The sequence below is a fragment of the Rhinolophus ferrumequinum genome, chromosome 18 (assembly GCF_004115265.2).
Source record: "Rhinolophus ferrumequinum isolate MPI-CBG mRhiFer1 chromosome 18, mRhiFer1_v1.p, whole genome shotgun sequence".
NCBI lineage: Eukaryota > Metazoa > Chordata > Mammalia > Chiroptera > Rhinolophidae > Rhinolophus > Rhinolophus ferrumequinum.
In genome coordinates this window covers 29,788,631-29,808,433 of record NC_046301.1, presented here as the reverse complement: position 1 = coordinate 29,808,433, position 19,803 = coordinate 29,788,631, and the positions used below count along the sequence as shown (strand labels likewise).

At 40.3% G+C, this 19,803-nt stretch overlaps 1 protein-coding gene across 2 annotated transcripts in view; it reads left to right on the top strand.

Annotated features, from left to right (window-relative positions):
* INTS9 (integrator complex subunit 9) overlaps positions 1-19,803 on the top strand; it is an 85,496-nt gene that overhangs the window by 47,804 nt on the left and 17,889 nt on the right. For both annotated transcript variants that reach the window (XM_033134419.1, XM_033134420.1), the window contains 2 exons: positions 10,636-10,756; positions 11,553-11,687. In XM_033134419.1, the coding sequence (XP_032990310.1) occupies positions 10,636-10,756; positions 11,553-11,687 (256 nt within the window). The remainder of the gene's footprint in view (positions 1-10,635; positions 10,757-11,552; positions 11,688-19,803) is intronic.

Below are 19,803 nucleotides of genomic sequence, written 5' to 3'. Positions count from 1 at the left end.
AGAAACTAACCAGCCCTCTCGTGTTTTTTATTTAAGGCTGGCATTTTTTTGTATACGTGGTAAGACTAGAAACCTGTGATTATAAGTAAAGATATCGTCATAATCCTCACAAGCAGTAAGGAATGATGCATTGATATATTCCTGGCTGAAATGTTCTGGCAGTTTTCAGTGCTCAGAGCTTAAAATGTGGGTTCATACCTTACAGAAGATATAAAAGGAAAAACAAGAATGCTGTAGTTGAAGTTCCTCTGCTCTGACACTCCTTGGGTATTTATAGAGGAATCAGGTCTAACTATCTAGTAGGAAGAAAATTAAAGCTATGGACTTAGAGATCAAATAGACTAGTATTTGAATTTCAGATCTGCTTCTTGGTAGCTACAGCAATTTATTTCTTTTAGGCTCTGTTTCCTAGGAATAATATGAGCAACTTCACAGTGTTGTTGGGAGAATTAAATGAGTAATATGAGTAAAGTCTTTTTTTTTATGGTGCCAGGCACATAGTAGGTGCTCAGTAAACACCTTTGTCCTTTTCCCCATTAATGATACACTTGGCTTCACATAACCCCCTTTCAGTAACAAGAACACATCTGCCTCCCACAGCCTAATTTGCCTTTAAACGCTGCCTCTCCTGATGAAGCAATGTAGGATAGTAGAAGGGAAACCATTTTCTCATCCCACAGTTGCCTGTAGTTATTTCGCACTGTCATTCTGTTTCTGTGACTCAATGTTTTTTCTGTAAAATAAGAGAATTGAATTAAATTGTCTCTGAGTTCACTACTGTTAGAGTTTTTAAAGCTGTCCTGGGGGGGCTCCGTAAGCAGATCCTCACAGAGTGACAGTTCTTTGATGGCATCTTCGCAGCTTGTTCTTCAGCTTTGCAGTTCCAGAAACTTAATCATTTCATTTCACTCAGAGTGAATTAGCCTCTGAGGGACTGGTTCAAGCTAACCAAACTCCCGGGATATTGACTGACCAACAAAAATTCCATTTAATTACTTTATAGTGAGACATCCGCCTGGCTCCAGAATTAGAATGGTTCGTCTCTCTAGGACACTGTTCTGATCAGCATGCCCACTTAAGAGATCAAATTATAGATAAAGAGTTTGTTTTGATGAGCACAGAATTAAAGCAAAGACAGTTTAGGTACTCTCAAGAATTGTTTCTGGTGTGCTGTGCTGGTCTAAGCCATTGCCTTTGTCATTTTCAGAAACAAATTGCTCTAAAACAAAACTCGGGGATCATAATCTAGTTTCAGGCTGATACTGAGGAATGCTAATATTGAGGAAGCTCTCTGCTAACTTCCACTCCTCCCACCCACACTATGTTAGGCAGTCTGCTGTAATGAGAGGAAAACAACTTTTCTGCTGCTTATATTCTTTGTATTCTGCCCTTACTTTCATTTTGTTCATTCATCAAACCCTGAGAAAAAGCCCAACCATTGTTTTATTTGTAAGCTTTTAAGCTAAAAGTCTTCCTTTTTCACAAAAATATGTGATCTTGTGCTGCTTGTGTTGGTGGGATGGAAGAAGAGACAGCTGGGCTTTGGCATGAGGTCACAGCACTGGGAAAAAGTTTACTAAGCACTCAAGTGATAAGAACAAAACAAAACAATGAACTCTTTTAGAAAGTACTTATGAAACATTTAGACTCTGAGAACTTGACTGATAAAATAGAAAGCCAGAAAAAAGAGAAGTAGTTCCCACTGGGTTTCCTTATCTGACTTATCATTAATCAGCCAATAATGCTAATGGCTTTGAATGGCTCTGTAAATGCCTCTCTATGGGAATGTCCTCAAGGAAGCATGAGGAGCGTTTTAGGGAAAGCTAAGTTACAAGAAGTTAGGAACTAGAAGGAAGTGATGACAAAGCGACTATCGAAAGAGTAAATAAAAGGGTGTTATGTTAGCAAAAGGAATTTGTGGGTAATAATACAGCATTCAGAGAATGCCAAACTTCTTTGTTGATTAAGTAGTAAGTGCCTGGCATTATGGTAAGTGTGTAGGGAAATGCCCCACAAAGTTGAAGACAGTCACTGTACTAAAGGAGCTTGGCTCACACAACCCCCGTTCAGTAACTGGGACACATCTGCCTTCCACAGCCTAATTGATCTTTAGACTCAAGCAAAGATTAGGTACCAAGTGACAAGACTTGAGGCTGGGCTTGGCAGATTAGGTAGGGTTTGAATGAGGAAAGAGATCATTCTAAAAGAAGGGAGCGGGTGGCCGGTTAGCTCAGTTGGTTAGAGCACAGTGCGCTTAAGGTTGCCAGTTCGATCCCACATGGGCCACTGTGAGCTGTGCCCTCCATAATTAGATTGAAACAACTAGTACTTGGAGCTGATGGGTGCTGGAAAAACACACTTAAATAAATAAAAGTTAAAAAAAATAAATAAAAGAGAGCAGTATGGGCAAAAGCATGGTCACCTAGCATGACGGGGAGGTGACTGGCTAATGGAAATAACCCAGGGCGCACCAGGAAGGAGAGAAAAGAATTGAAAGTTCACATATACAAAAGAAGAACGAAACTTTGTGCTTTTGAAAATGTCAGCAGTACATTTGACTAATTCCTTGTTTAAGTCTTTTGTCGGTCTAGCTGATGGAAAATTTAACCAAATTCTTCATTTGTGAAAATAATAGTCACCAAACCTATATGAAAAAAGAAATCTCCTAGACGTTTTCAAATAGAGGAAAGACAAATACTTAGTTTTAGATCTGAAAGGTGTAGTCAGTATGGAAGCTTACCAGAATCAGGTACCCAAAGAATTTAAGAATAAGGGTGAGGGGGAATTAATATGCACTAAATATCATATAAATATTTACCTATTGATATATATTTTATTGCTCATTTGCTGTAGTGCTCACAACAGTCTGTGAGGGAAGTAGTTTACCCTGATTTTAGAAATATGGAGGGAAAAAAGTTAATTGCTCAATATTGCAACTAAAAGAAGCAAAAATCAATGTTAAATTGGATATGAAGATCAGCTTTCTACAAAAATTCTGTACAATTCGAGTTTATAAAAATGTCATTGAGGAGACCTGAGAAAGGCTCAAACTTAGTGAAGGTATTAAAACACTGCCTCTGTACTAGCACAAGGCCCAGAAAACTTTACAATTTATTAGTAACCCTGGGTCACCTGGGTCTCCTGGAGGCTGCGGTTACCTCAGGCTCCGCTGGGAAGGATCCCCTTCCTGGCTCACTTGTGTGGTCGCTGGCAGGATGCAGCTCCTCAGGGACTTTGGACGGAAACGTCCCCCAGGCCTCCCTGCAGAGTATCTGCAACATGGCAGCCGGCGATCCAAGCTAGCAAGCAGGAGGGCAAGGGACTGGGCAACATGAAAGTCTTCTGTCACCTCATTGCTTTTGTCCTGTCCTCTTCACTAGAAGCAAGCTTTTATGTCCCGGCCACACTCAGGGTAAGCGGATAACAGAAGGGGGAGACCCGGGTGGCCAGGTTCCTTGGGAGCTGTGTCAGAAGCTGCTGCCATGAAACCATAACCTGAGCAGGTCAGACCAGAGACCAGAGTCCTTGGGACCTTCTTAGCCTCCCTCTTAGTCTCACTGGTCGGTTCCTCCTTAATGTGTCCAGCACCTTGCACAGTCCTAGGGCTCAGCTCTGCCCAAACTTACTGCTGCTCTTCAGGGAGGGCTCGTGAATGAAGGATTCGCTGCTTCCTGCCTTTCCTGGGGTAACAAGTGAACAGGCATTTTGTCTGTTGAATGTCTTTATGTTGAGCACTGTGCTCAAGGCGAAAGATATAAAAATGGAAAAGATACTACCATGTGATATAATGGGGTACAAAGGTATATTTTATTGTTTTTATTACTGAGAATATTTAGTAAGACACTCTCCACCCACCCCAAAAGTACTCTACTAAGCTGATTTTTAAAAAATCAGTATAGTCAAATGCTTCTGCATAAACAAATGCCTTCTTCAGTTTCTCTGGAACATAAGTTTATGATTTCTATGCCATTTACCCTGAAGGGGGAAATGGGAAAAGATCTGAGCTGAAACATACCTGAATTTTTCACAAGTCTTTTGTTTTGCTTAAGGAAATTATTTCCCCACCCGAAACACTCCAGTAATTTCTCTAGAAATAGGTTCTGGTCTGTTGAGGACAAAAGTAGTAAATATTTCACATCTTCAGTCTTCCCTCTTTCCGTTACTCAGGGCTCAAAGCATCTGCTAGCTCATCCTGGAGGCTGAATGTATCTCCAATAGAGAGTGGGAGCATGCACGTAACCAAGTTACTCCTTTTGAGAGACTGTTCCAGGTTTTAATCTGCTTAATTTCCACAGGGCGTTGTCCTGGGTGGGAAGAGGAGAGGATGCTGAGAAGGGCCGTCAGGGGAAGAAGGCAAAGCGCAGGTGGTGTTTTAGGTAATGGCAGTACCAGTTGTCAAGGGACGGGAAGGAAGCCAGAGTGAAGAAAGCAGGCCTCACCTCGCCTGTGCATGACTTTGTATTTAGCTCACCCTGTGAGAGAGGTGGCTCCGTTGCAGGGCTTTTGGCAAAGCTGAGGGCAACATCAAATAAGTTCCACGGGGTTGAGAGGTGCGGTTGGGCTGCAAGTGTTATCTATTAAACAATGGCACTCTCTGGCCACTCCCCTGATAGCGTTCCAGCTCGGGCATCAAGTTAAGAAACCCTTTCGCCCCTACTCAACCCAACATGAGAATTCTACTTTTTATGAAGGGCAGCCCTAGGAGGTTCACGCCACGGGGCTCTATGATCCTGAGGAATTGAAAGGAGGAGCTAACTAACACAGGGGAGTCGCTTGGTTTCTTCCTGGAGACCCTCTAGAGCAGTGCTTGGGCCACTCGAGTTCATTGTCATTGCTACTCATCAAAATAAATCAACCTGGGTTGAAGGTCACTACAGTATTGTTGGAAGATCCATATGCTCCCGGGGCTGTGATGGCTGTGTATGTTGGGGAGGGTTGGAGACCGTCTTATTTCAGCATCAGTGCTGTGCCAGATGCATGTGTTGTATCATTCACCCCTTGCAGAACAGCTCTAAAAGAAAGGTGGTATTCTCCCTATCTTGCCAATGAGGAAACTGAGGCTGAGGTCAAGAGGTAGCGGGAGAGGAAGAGGTCTGTCTTTCCCATTATGTCACAGCCTCTAGAAGAAACCTCTCCCTCCTCAAAATGCTTGGCAGAGTTCCAGAGAAGCGGAGGCAGGAGAGCAGCCTCTCCCAGCAGCCTCTCCCAGCAGCCTCTTTGGGGTGCTTCTGTCCCACTTCCCTGTCTCCGTACTCAGGGTCAGGACGTCTTCCCAAACTGCCCATAGGATGTGTTCCTGGCCTAGCCTGGTGCTACAAGACTGAGAAAAAGCCACAAGTGGTCTGTTTCAAAGCAAAAGGAAGTCTTGTCCACAAAAATGTGAAGAAGACGATGGGGAAGGTTACAAGCTTGAGGGAGCCTGGTGCTCAGAGAGCTGTTTATAGCTCAGTATATAGGATGTAAAATATAGAATAAAGAAGAACTTATAAAGTCATGCGAAGAGCTTTGGATTTTATCCTGAATGTAATGGAGAGGCATTAAAGTGGGCAAGGGGAAGGTGGGTGTGGATGTGTTAAGATTTGTATTTTTTAACACATCATTTAGGCCCTTTTATGAAGGAAGGCACATTTGCAGGCACGGGTGAGTCACGGCTTTTGACATCTCTTTTATTGCCTTGTATTGATGTAAAATCTTTTTTAGACTTCAGCTCCTTGGGAGCAGTGGCCTTTACGTTGTGCCTGTTATATCCTTTACAAAACTTAAATGCTATGGCCACGGTCAGGGCTAAGTAAAGTATTTATTGAATATGTACTGTAAAACCTAAAGCAATCCAATATACGTAGGACAGATAAGTGAAATAAAACCTTCATATGTCTGTTTATGCAGCGGTAAAAAGAAGGATGATTGATATTTTGTCGCTGGAGAAGCAGATGAAGGGAATGGAAACAACACGATCTCTGCTATTTCGGCTAACTCTCTATTCAGTGTTTTCCATTATTATGGTGCATAAATGCAGTTCACAGGCCATTGTTAGAGCTCTTTTTTTCTTCTTGCACAACTTTTTGTTTTCCCTTGAGTTAGTAATTGTCTCGTTTCCTTATTTGCTTAGTTTCCCATGTACTTATTACTAATTTATTTCTAACCTCTGCCCCTTGTATATACATCTCTAAGTGTTCTGACAATTTTATCTTCTTAAAAAATCCCCTCCTAAAAATCTTGTTAAAAAAGAGCTTTCCTCTTCCTCTAGTTTGACTTCAGCTGCTCTTCGGCCCGCTGCACAGCTCTCAGTTTAGGATTTTCTTCATCATCATCCTGAAGATTTCTGCACCTCTTTCTTCTGTTAGAAGTTCTGTTTTCTGGGTCCTTTTTCTTCTTGTTGTTTACACCTTCACTTTGCAGAGCACATGCTCCAATAACTTCCTGAGAAAGACGTGCATGGGAAGTAAATTTTCTGAGACCCTACACGTCTAAAAGGCCTTTCTTCTACCCTGACACTGATAGAAATGCAGATTAGATATGACTTTTTTCCTAGAATTTTGAAAGCATTGCTCTATTTTCTTCTTCTAGCTCCCAGAAATGCTATTGAAATGTCCAATGCTATTGAGTCTAGATCTTTGGTGGGTATCCTGTTTATTCCTCTGTGGAAACTTTTAGGATCTTCTCTTTGTTTTTGTCAGTTTATGATGATACGTTTTTACTAAAGGACAGTTTTCCTTCATGTGCTGGGTACTTACTGGGCCCTTTCAATTTAGAACGGGGTGGCAGCTATGGCCAAGCTCCTGTTCTGAGGGCCACATCTGGCTCTCCACTGTTTTTATAGAGTTTTATTGGCACACTCATTCATTTACATTTTGTCTGTGTCATTACAGAGACTGTATGGTCTGCAAGGCTTAAAATATCTGTGGCCCTTTACAGAAAATGTTTGCTGACCCCTGATCTGGAAAATCAAGAACTTTAATTCTGGTTTTAAAAGAAATATTTTCCCCTTATTTTTAAAGTTTTCTTCCTCATTTTTTGCGTTCTTTCTGGAACTCTTGTTATTTAGATGTTGAACCTCCCAGACTGGAACTCAGATATTTTTCTCTCCTCTTTTCCATCTCTGTTTTTGTTTGTTCTTTTGTCTGGGATCATCTTTTAACTTTATCACCCAACCTCTCTATGAGTTTTTCAGTTCTGCTATCAAATTTCTTATTTTGGCATAAACTTTTCTATTTTTTAAATTAAGCCTTTTGTTATAAAACACAGATACCAACACACACACAAAACTAATCCATATAGTTAATAAATTATTATAAAGCAACTACCCTTATAAATACTGCCCAGGTTAAAAAATAGAAAATCTCCAGTAACTCAAAAGCCCCTCTCTGTGCCCCAGTCTAGTCACAACCCCTTCTGAAACATGTTTCATGGATTACAACACACAGCAATATTGTCCTTTCTGCAGCTCAGATTGTCCCATCTTTGGCAGCGAAAACATTTCACGTCATCCATGGCATCCTTTTACTGTGACCTTTTGTAGTCTTTGATTGTTTTTGTTGTTTTTGTTTTTTATTGTTTTGTTGTTGTTGTTTCGCTATCTAGTGTAGCAGGATGTTTAAGACTCCTCTTGTACATTCACTGTCCTAAATCTGGAATCACCCATTTGTGCAAGAAACTCTGGGTTCTTTTACTGGGAAATGGAACTTGAAGCTCCCATTTGGTTGCCAGCAATGGTCATTGCTACTGGGTTGATCGTTGTTTCTAGGCCTCTCTGGAGGGCAGAGCATGTATATTTTCCTTGCATTTAAAAAATATATTTTTTATTATATATTGTCAGAAACTATAACCATTGCATATCATTCTCTCTCCTTTTTAACCTTCACTTGGTGTTACTTCTACAAGTAACTGTATTTAATACCCACTACCAACCCATATGTTGATGTTTCTCTCACTTTGCTTGTCTGAAGCTCATTCTTCAAAAGAAATCTGAGGATGGGATCACCAGAACAATATACCCTGAGTTCTTGCAGGTTAATAACTGTTTATCTGTGCTCTATGACCTTAAAAGTCACTGTTACTAGATGTCTAATCCTTAGCTTGCATTTTCTTTCTTTGAGTGTCTTGAATATGTTATTCTATTTTCTTCTAGTAAAAATCATTGCTGTTAAACTCTGATCGAATTTAACTTTATTTTTCTCGTAAGTCACTTGCCCCTTTTGCCCACGTGCCCAAAGGTGTGTTTGTCTGTTTTCTGTATAGTCTAAATATTTTCCCATAATACATCGTGTGTTAATTCTTCTGGGCCAGTATTCTCAGGCATACGGTGTATTCTTATCGTGTGTAGTTTCAAGCCTTTTTTTTATTTTAGCAATTACGGTTTTTGTTTCTTGTTCTGTTGCCTTGGTTGGGTTTCTGTTAGGGAATCCTATTGTCTGTATGTTGAATCTTCCTCATCTGTCTTCAGGCCACTTGACCACTTTCTTTCAAATTCTTTCTATCTCTTCATTTCTTTTTAGCATTTAATTTTTCCTTCCTATATTTTATTTAACAGCATTATCTGTTGTATTTATTCACTTGTGTGTTTCTATTAGTTCAGTCTTCATTTCTGAAATTTTTTTAAATTTCTAATTCTTTGTGTTCTAGCACCTCCTTTTTAAGCTTTTCTTATTTTTCATTTATGTGGGTCTCTCACCTATTGTATAATTTTTTTAATGTGTTTAGCTCATTTTAAAATCTTGATACGTTTTGTTGGCGTGTTTCATTGTCTATCTGCTATCATATTTTTATTCCCAAGAGCTCTTTTTATTCTCTTAATGCTTCACCTTTCTTAGTAGAAGAATCTTCTCATTTCCCAAATAGCTTATCTTATTTATCTCTCTAAGGATACTAATGATATTGTAGTCTACCTGCCTAATTTACTTTCATTTCCTTTCCTCCTCCTCCATTTGTTTTGGCCTTTATCATTTCACTTTCCTCAAATGTATCATAATCCTTGGTTATTGACACATGTTTAAGAGTTAGACAATTTTTTAAAAAACTGATTAAAATGTCTGTGTGCTATAAGTAGGTCTTGTTGAAATCATACCATAATGTAATCTGGTTCAGCAATTTCATTGTGAAACCCCCAGTGTATCTTTTACTTCAGTTTTTTCCTTGGTGCTGATCAAAATTTTCAGAGAAGGTTCTTCCAGTATCCTAACCTGGAGGGCATAAGCCTAACTGAAAGTGTTCAGGGAGTCATATGAGGAGAACATTTTTACTGTCAGTATATAAACTTTTGCTTAAGAAAGCTGCCTCTAGCTGTTGATGATTTTCCCTAGTCCAGACTCTTATTTTCACTCTCTCCAGAGAATAACCTCTGGTAACGGTCCTGGGACGGCAAGGGGCAATTGTTGAGCTATATGGAACAGGTGAGGAGATCTGGAAGGTTCTATTTTTTAATCAATTTTGTCAATAAATCCTCCTGTTTTAGGCCCACCTTCAACTTCACTTCAGACATGCCTATTGTTTCCCGTTGCTGAGCTTTGTGTGGGTTCTGCAGTATAAATTAAGTTACTTGAATTGGACTTTCCTGGGTCTGCTGTCAGTCATCACTGATCCTTCTGCTTTCCACTTTTCTAACGTGCTATTGCTCTTGTCTCTTCTCTCATCCTCTTTGTCGTGTGTGTGTGTGTGTGTGTGTGTGTGTGTGTGTGTGAAGCCCTTTACTATATTGTTCAGTAACATTTCAGGAGAGAACAGAGCTAATGTATATATTCAATTCACCAGAAGTCTTTTCACCTTTATTAGATTGTACAGAGAATCTCAGGGAAGTTACTTTTCTAGTCTGTTCTTGATTATATTAAAACAAATGATAAAATATTTTTGTACGACACATTGTTTGTTTGTTTGTTTTAATAGATGCTCCTAATGCTGGTCTGAAAAGTCACAAATCATGTTTTATTTTCCCCTTTTATGCCAAGCCTTTTCTATGTTTAACCCAGTCCATTTCTATAGCTTTGTGGGCCCATTCTTTTGTGAACAGGGAAGAGAATGTGAGATGTCATAAAGAAATGCTCTATATTAAGATGTATGTGATAAGCCCTAGAACAACCACTAAGGAATAACTTTTAAAAAATAGTGAAAAATCATGAAAAAACTTAAGAGGCTACCTCAGAAAATATTCATTAACTATTAAAAAAAAAGTAGTAAAGGAGGAATAGAGGAACAAAAAGGACATGAGACATACAGAAAACAAAAATTAAATTGGTAGACATAAGCCATCTATATCAATAATATCATTAAATATTAATGGCTTAAACAGTCCAATCAAATAACAAATTATCAGACTAGGTTTTAGAAAAAGATCCAGCTATATGCCGGATAAACAAAATAGAGACTAGGAAAGCTATCCAGAAAATCAGTGAAACCAAAAGTTGTTTCTTTGAAAAGATCAACAAAACTGACAAACCTTTAGCTAGTCTGACCAAGAGACAGAGAGAGAAGACTTAAATTACTAGCACCAGAAATGAAAGGGGGGGGCAGTGCAATCAAAGTGATTTCAGAAGAATCCCGTGAAGAATTATATGCCAGTAAATTGGACAACTTAGGCAAAATGGACAAGTCACTTGAAAGGCATCCTACATAGTGTGAATTGACATTGTGATGCATTTACAGGCTGCTGCCTTCTCCCCTCAAGGATGCAGTGGACGTATCCACCTGGAGAAGATGCTATACAATGCAAGAGGTGAACTCCGCCCTTAGTAAAATCCAGCTGGTGGGATATTCTCAGAAAATTGTGAGTGTTGATAAGATTTTAAGAGATTACTGAATGCTTTTGATTTATATTGTTGTTTTTTTGGTAGGATCCCGTAGTTCCCTTTCATAAGCCATTCAGTCACTAGAATCTTGTACTGGTGCACCGAGAAAGGACAGAGCATGTGTTCTTTTCCTCCATTCCTTCCAGGTTCTTACTGACGCTCGTTCCTAACCCTTACATTCCCCATCACTAGCTAGTATTTGGTTGATCAGCATTTTATGAGTCAGGAGAAAAGCATCTCATTCTGTTCACTTTAGAATAGTGGGTGCTATTTTGCAGATTTGGGGCAAATGAGATAGGAAATGGAGAACATAAAAGAGATCAAGAGGCATTTTGGCGAGCATAACTTTTGAGCTCTAACCTGATAATGATTAAGGGTTCCCATTTCTGTTAACTTGTACCCAGAGCCACTCAGTACAGAAGAACCATAACATTAACATCTAACCTGAAAAGAAAAAGGAAACTGACGTATCTGTCTCTGTTTATTTGGTAATGTATCATCTCTGCCTTTTCATGAGTGAGGCATGGGTGCCTGGTGACGTGTGGATGAGCTGAAACTCTCAGAGGTGACAAGTAAAGACTGTAGGATTGCTTTCTGTGTCAGCCACCTGGTCTCCAGCATCCTTCTGTTTTCCTGTAAGCTTTCTGGTTTCCTTTAAAATAGTTTCTCTTTCTAAGTGGAGAAGAGTATTTCTGTTGTTTTTTTCCTACAGACTCGTGGCATGGCTGCATTGCTGCAAGCTCATCACACATTCTTCCTGTGGTTCTTTTCTAGGAGCTTTTTGGTGCCGTGCAGGTGACTCCTCTAAGCTCTGGCTACGCCCTTGGAAGCTCCAACTGGATCATCCAGTCCCATTATGAGAAAGTGTCTTACGTCTCTGGGTCCTCTTTGCTTACCACACACCCCCAGGTAACTCCGAATTCTCTCTTAACAACTCAGCTTTTTGGTTGTTTAACCCAAATTCAGAATATAAGGAGAGCAGCATCCCCTGTTTTTAAACCTTCCTAATTTTGGTTTCTACAGACGCTTTTTTTTTTAATTGTAGGAAGAGCACTTACCATGAGATCTACCCTCTTAATAAATTTTTAACTGTATATATATAAGGCATTACTGATGACTGTAGGTACCATGTTGTACATGGTATTATTCATCTTGCTGAACTTATTCATCTTGCTGAACTGAAACTTTATGTTCTACTGATACTCTTTATCCAAGTCTAGATTATTCATGCCCCAACATTAAGGATTGTAAGTTCCTCTGTGAGATCCTACTGCCTCTAGGGTCACCTCTAGGATTCTGAGATTTCCCAACACTTCTAAGAATTATAGCCTGAATGTCGAACAGAGGTGGACACTTGTTTACTCAGCAAATGTTAATTGCTTAATATTTATTAAGGGCCTACTATGTGTCAAGCACTCCTCTAGGTGTTAGAGATCCAGTGGTGACCCACGGCAAAGTCCCTGCTCACGGATCTACGTTCAGCAGATGTGTGGAGAGAGGATGGTATGCAGAAAATGAGCACAGTAATTTCAGGTTGTGATACAAACACAAAAGAACAAAGTAGGGTTATGTACAGAGTGATAGAGACTCATTTAAATTGGATAATCAGAGAAAGCTTCTGGGGAAGATCTCATTGGAATTGAGACCTGAAGAAATGAACCACGGAAAGCCGTGAGGGCGAAGTATTAGCGACATGGCAAACGAAGGGCCCCAACAGCAAGAACAAGCTGGGCGCAGAAGAGAGAGGACGATTGTGATCACAGCATCTGAAGTATCGTTAGCAGAGCCCAGGAGAGTAGCAGAGACCAGGTCATGTAGGACTTGGTAGGCCGTAATAAGAAATTTGGGTTTTATTTTAATGTGTAGAGGGAAGCTATTGGAAGGTTTTAAGGAAGTCATTCATTAACAATCATATTGTCAAGAAACTAAGTACATAAACATTATAAATGTATTATTTATTCCATTTTAGACATTTGTAAAGAATTTATTCATTTCATAAATCCTGGTTTGTTCCATGTTTGTAAAGGAGGGCAGGGGAGATTTGATAGTGGATGGATGGATGGATGGATGGATGGATGGACGGACGGATGGACAGACGGACAGACAGACTGATAGGTAGATATCTTGGGGAAGTCTGTATCCCATTTTAATATGGGAAAAAGAATGGCTGCCATAAGTCTAGAACAGTAGGATGCTTCTGAGCTGCCACTATGCATTGTTTTTTTCATACCTTCTTTTATAATCAAGTTTCATCTCAAGGTCTAGAGGGGACACATTGTTATTTTTCCTATAGTTAGCAGAATTCTGGACCTTTCCCGCTTATTGAAATCAAAAGCCCATCAATGTCATCTTAATCTGCTTCATTGAATCAAAATTTTTTATTGGCAGCTTCTAATCATTCCCGCTATAGTCCTCCATGAAAGACAGAAAGATTATTTGGCTGCCAACTCTTCCTATTTGTCCTGCTTAAATCAAAGTCTTTACAGTACTATTGATGTAATTTCCAGTAAATTATTCTTACAAGGTTCATAAATTTAAAGGGAAAATAAGGTTTTGAAAGTAATGAGCAACATACTTAAGTAATTAATTTTAATTTCTAGCTGGCAACCAGTATTGTATGTAAAACAGAAAATAAATTAGATTTTCTTTTACTCAGATCATTGGATTCTGTGTTGAATTAGCACGGATAAGAAAAGTTTGGGTTTGGAAAAACCCAATAGGCTACTTCAGAGGTCAGCAAACTATGGCCCGTAGACCAAATTTGGCCCCTGACCTGTTTTTGTAAATAATGTTTTGTTGGAATACAGCCACAGCCATTTCTTTATGGATTGGTAATGGCTGCTTACACATCATAACAGCGGTTATACTTTAAAGTTAAACTTTACAGAAAAAAGCCAACCACTGGTCTACTTGAATGGAACCCTCATTAGGTACACAAAAAACAGCAGGCGGCTCTAATGACCTAATAAGCAAGGTGGAATGAGGCTTCGGATTAAGCCTGAGGCAGTAAGAATGGAAAGACAAGTTAAAACATTGGCAGGTCTTTAATTCAACAAACATTTATTGAATGCCCACTGTCTTCAGGGAAGGAAAATTACAAGTCAAAGATTTAGTGCCTGGATGACACTGAGAATGGTGATATGACACTGGTTGACCAGGAGAAGTTGGGGGGTGGAGGAGTTTTTAGAAGGGGGTGTGATGAATAGAAATTTGAGAGAACATTGCGTAGTTGGAAATACAGAGCTGGAACACAGATGTGAAGGCAAGCCTGGAGACAAATTGGAGAGTTAACAGATTTCTGAAAGTATATAAATAAAGGGCGGAGGGTAAAAGACTGAGCTGTAGGGAACATTTACCAATAGACAGTGGAAATGGTCCTGTCCAAGACAAATGGTCCTGAATAAGAATGTTTGGAGAGTTAGGAGAATTGAAGCCAAAAAAAGTACAACATCCCAGATGGAAAAGGAAGAGAACCTGCCTTTACTAAGCACAAGGTCTCCATCTTAATGTTTTTAAATTGATCTGATATTCAGTAACCATGCTAAATTCTTAAATTTTCTAATATTTATCTATTGATGATAATATTATCTGCAAAGAGGTAATAGTTTTGTCATTTTTCTTCCAATCCTTACATCTTTATTACTTTTTCCTGTCTTGTAACTGGGCTTTCTAGTCCCATGTTAAACAGAAGTGACGATAGTGGCATCCTGGGCTTGGATCAGATTTTAAAGGGAATGCTTTTGTAATTTCTTCATCAAATATGATGCTTGCTATGCGTTTTTATCAATTTTAGGAGTTTCTCCTCTATTCCTAATTTTCTGATTTAAAAAAAAAAAAAAACAGATACAGATATTGTACCTTATCAAACGTTTTTTCTGAGTCTGTGAGGTAATCATGTGACTTCTTTCTATCAGACCATTAATATAGTGAACTGTAATGTTAGCTCTTCTCACCTTGAACTTTCCTTGCATTCCCTGAATAAATCTTACTTGATCACAATTTATTCTTTTTAATGCCCTCCTGGAATCAGTTAGTATTTTATTGAAATTTATAATCTACATTCGTATGTGAAAAATGAACCCAGGCATGGTTTTCTTGTACTATCTTCATTTGTTGGAATCAAAGTACATTAGTCTCATTAGGTGATTTGGGCACCTTTCCCTCTTTTTTCTAATGCTACAAATATGCCAATAGGGGTTATCTTTTTTTCTTCCCAATTACAGTTGTCATTTAGATTTCTTTCAGGTGTATAGGATAGTGGTTAGACATTTATATGATTTACAAAGGCATCACCCCAATAAGTCTAGTACCCATCTGACACCATAAATAGTTATTACAATATTATTGATTATGTTCTCTATGCTGTACTTTACATTCCCATAATATTTTGTAACTGCCGATTTATACTTCGTAATCCCTGCACCTTAGGGATTTTCTTGAAAATCAAATTCCCATAAAACTGTCTAGGCCTGGGATTACCATTTAATTATTTTTTCATGTTTACTGAACTATTTTTTCTAGGTCAAAATTATACTAATTTTGGCAGAAATCCATTTTGCCAACGTTTTTAAAACATGGAATTGTTTACCCTACCCTTTTAATAAACTTTTTTTTGTGTGTAATTCTATTTTCATTCTAAATTGTGTTTATTGCCATCGTTTTTTGATTGTGTGTGTGTGTGTGTGTGTGTGTGTGTGTTTTGGTCAGACTTGCCAGAACTTTTCTACATTACTGTTTTTCTTCAAAGAAAAAGTTTTTGCTTTCAGTGATTTTTGTTGTATTTCATTTTCTATCCTGCCCTTTATTATTTCCTTTCTCGGGTTTATTCTGTTTCTTTTCTTTAATACTTATCTTATTTGTGTTAGTCTTTCTTTGCTTTCCAATAAGTATATTTAAAGCTATCAGCTCCTCTCTTACTATCATTTAACTCCTGGTGGTTTGTTTTCCTAAGGTCTTGAAGACTTTGGCAGTAATAAATGTGAATTCTTCTCTTAAATCTAAAAAAAAAATTCTTAAATTTGGATTCCTTGAATCAGGTTTTTAGAGCTAAGGCAGTCGTTTGGGTAAGTTTGTTTTGCTGTTTTTTTAAATATATTTTTTTGTTCCCTCTGAATTCCCCAAAGGTTTTGTTGTCGTTTATGCAGTGCATTGATCTGGATGCTCTACACTAACAGTTTTTTGAGGTTCCTTTTGTTAGTTTTTTAATGTATTTAATTTTATTGTAATAAATCTGTGACCTCTTCCAAGTCTTCATGTGGATGTACATGTCAACATTTTTCAGCTACTCCTTAGTCTTCTGATGTAAAATTAATTTCCTTTAAGACATCCCCGGGAAATGGTTGTAGTTTGCTGCTTCTCCCTCCAGACCTGGATCTTGTAATCAGTCTCAGTCCTTGGGAGTTTTCTGGGAGTATGTCTTTCCGTGGTACAGGCCTGGGGCATTACAGCCACATGGTCACCCTCATGCAGAAGGCAGAGCTGGGGTTGTGGTGTCAACACACAGACTTTTTCTGCATCCACAAAACTCAGACTTCAGTACAGCTGGTTGAGGTTTCCCATGCTCCCCTGTGCCCATGGAAGAGCTGGGTTTGAGTTCCCCGCTCTTCTGTGATGCATCAGAGCCAGGCTTAGGCTGAGAATTGACCGTTCCGCTCAAGAGCGGGCAGCGTGAAACTCATCACTTCACTTCTCTGGGTCTCATGTTCTCCATCCATGGAGGCCAGGTGACTGATGATATTCTTCAGCATCACATCTGCACAGCTCTCCCTGGGACATGTCCAGGACAGCCCACTCTTGCTCGGTAAAGGACACAGCCACATCCCCAAAATATTAAGAAAAGTGTCTGGGACAAGCCACTGCATCCAGCTTTCCCCTCAGCTGTCAGGGCAAGTAGACAGGAAGCTTTTCCTCCCCATGGACACAGACCCAGCTTGTCCCAGAGCTGCAGCTGGGCCTCCTCGGGTCGGTCCGCTTGCCCTCACAGTGGGCATGATGCCCACAAGTCAAAGTTAGACCTAATAGATTTGGGGGCTGGGGCCGCGGGGCAACTGAGCTGCTAATGGTTCGTGATCGCTTTGGAGAATTGAGCACAGTCAGCAGATCCCATGAAACAAGGAGGGAGAGACGGCACCGCCTGCCAGACTCCTGTCTGTGCCTTTCCACACTTGCTGTTTCATTTCTTCTCTGGTGGGCAGCTTCTCTCTGTACAATAGTTCCTGCTCTCAGAAATAATGGATGCAACTTCATGTATTCATTCATTTATTCCCTCGTTTAATCAGTGGTATTTCCCAAGCCCCTACTTTGGGCAATGGAATGTGCTAGGCTGAGAAGGGAGCACAGATGGGTAGGTATTACATTTACAGAAGTTAAAACATGGGAAGAAGATGCGGACCTACAGGACTTTCCTCCAGGCTGCAAGCGATCAATACAGTCGGATTAGAAATCCACCAAAGTGCGGTGGGATTCAGAAGCAGGGTGCATCCCTTCCCTGTGGGGGTCAGGGAGACCTCCTGGAGGAGTGGGCTTTGAATTGGCCTTAGAAGCTGGGTATGTTGGGCTTCAGGATCTCAAACATGTTTCTTCCTTCCTCTCATCAAAGAAATAGAGGTGATTGCGTCATTAACTTTTTCACCAATCCCTCCTTTTCTGCTTTTAAGCAAATCCGAGGGTTTTTAATCTGGACAAAGGTTTTCAGACGACTGCCTCATCACCTGACTACTGCGTTCTTGTTCTCTTAACCGTGATGAGGTTTCCACTGTTCACCTTGTCACCTGGCTTTCTCCCTCTTACCTCACGGACCCAGTTTCTCATCTCCAGATCCACAGTGATCAGCCTCCGGCCGAACTTTCACGTGTTCTGTTTTCCATGGCATCCCACAGCTGCAGTTGACACTGGTCATTGATCTCTTGTTGAAATTCCCTTTCGTCTAGGCTTCTGGAGCAATCTTTTTGTTGTCATCCTCCTCTTCTTACTCTACTTGATCTTTTGCCATATTATAGGGTGAAAGCACCATAATGCTCCCTTCCCAGACTCCTCGTGTTTGTAAGTAGGAAGCTCTTCACTGCACTGTGTGCTTCTCTTTTATTTGTTCCTCTCCCATATGCCTTATGGGGTCCCCCCAGCCTTGGTCCTGGACCCACGCCTCTTTCCTCTCTCTAAATAAATGACCTTTCTATTAACTACTTCAATGAAGGTACCTGGCTAACCTTCATATACAGCAGACCCCATTGTTCTATCTTTTACTAGCAGAATAAACCCATTTAGCTATCCCCCAAACACTTGCAACTTGCCAACACTGGACTTATTATTGCCTCTTCATTCTTTTAAATCATTGCATCTCTTAAATTTCCCTTGACTGCATCTCTGATTTCAAATTTTGGAGTTATCTTAAGGTCTTGCTTTCTCCATTTTCCTGTATATCCAGTCCATTCCCAGACGTCTGTTGGTTTCTGTGGTGTCATGAGATTTGCTGCTTCCATATCCTCAACTGCCATGAAATTATAATTTTTTTCCCTTTATGTCTGGGCGGCTGTATGGGCCTTCAGAGTGTTCCCCCCACGATCCCCAGTGTAGTCTCACCCTCCTCTTTCACCAGCGTCTCTAATTATTGTAACAAAAACGTCATTCTCCTGCTTCACACTGTTGACATCTCATTGCCCCCCTACCCATCCACCCCCGGCAGCTTCATGATTCTGACCTGTTGGCCCTTTACCAATTATACTTTTCCTGTTTTCACTCTCTTCTCAGCCCCAACGTTGTCTTTCCATTCCAGCCAAGTCACTTCATTTGGCATCTACAGGTTGCGTTCCTCTGCCCTACCAGGCCCTCCTCCCACAGTTGTCGTGCGTATTCTCACCTTCCTGACTTCCAGGGCTCTATTTCCCAGGAGGGAATGCCCTCACATTTCCTACCAGACTCTGTGCTTTTCATGCACTCATTTATTCAGTAAATGCTTATTTAGTATTTGCTGTGTGCCAGGAATTTTGCTAGGCAATAGGGATACAAAGTCCTTGCCCTCGGAGAGCTTCCTAGTCCTCTGGGGGACACAGACAAGTAAATAGGAAATTACGGTTGTGTGGTTAGTACAGGGATAGAAGGTGGTGGAGGCCATGAGGCATGTGCAGGAGGGAAGGTGTGGGGAGGGAATGGGTGTCTCGGAGACGGTCCAGACATAGTAACCTGGGCTGTCTTAATAGATTCTAAGTTCCCTGGCCAAAGAAGGAGAGAAAGCTAGAACCAGAACTTCATCTGCCAAAATGTATGTACCAGTGAGTAACCCCGGCTGACCTGGTGCGGCTCCCTAGTCTGCGTTCCTCTTGGCATTTCTATACTCAGTGCTGACTCTTAAAATTTGCATATGTTTTCTATGGCGTTTTGAATAACCCTCTTTCTTCACTATATAGACATGTCTTCTCTTCAGCTAGATTGTAAACTTCTAGGACCTAGAGACTTGGTCTTCTTTTTTTCACGCCCTGTGCAAAATATCCAACAAAAATGAGCCAGCAGAGGCCCCACACCTTGGCCCCGGCATCCTGGGGCCTAGCGTTTTTCACCATTTTATTCCACAAACGTGATCGTCACGCTCTACATTGTAAGGTGTTTTTATTTGATTCTTGGATGCAGTCGAATGTTTTGGTTTTGTGTGTTCAAATAAAATGTCCCCACTTGAAGTGCTCAGTGAGTGTCTGTCGACACCAGCAATGTATACATTTGCCCTTCGGTGGTGAAGTGGAGGTGTTGGTGGCGTCAGCTTGGTTTGGAGAGTGTCACTAAAAGCCTTTTAAGTCTCCTATACGGTAGCCCTGGGAACCAACAAGAAATGTCTCCCGAGTTAATAAGGCTAAAATTACGAACATCTAGTCTGACGTGGTCGTGAAGTATCTCATAACTTCCAATGTGGTAGGATTCATAGTGCAGGAGTACTTTTGTTTTTTGTTACAGGCATTTCATTTTCAAAGGAAGTCAATGCTGAGGGTTGAGGTTCAGAGATTGTGTTGTTTTCAGGGCCAGAGCTCACTCTCCTTTA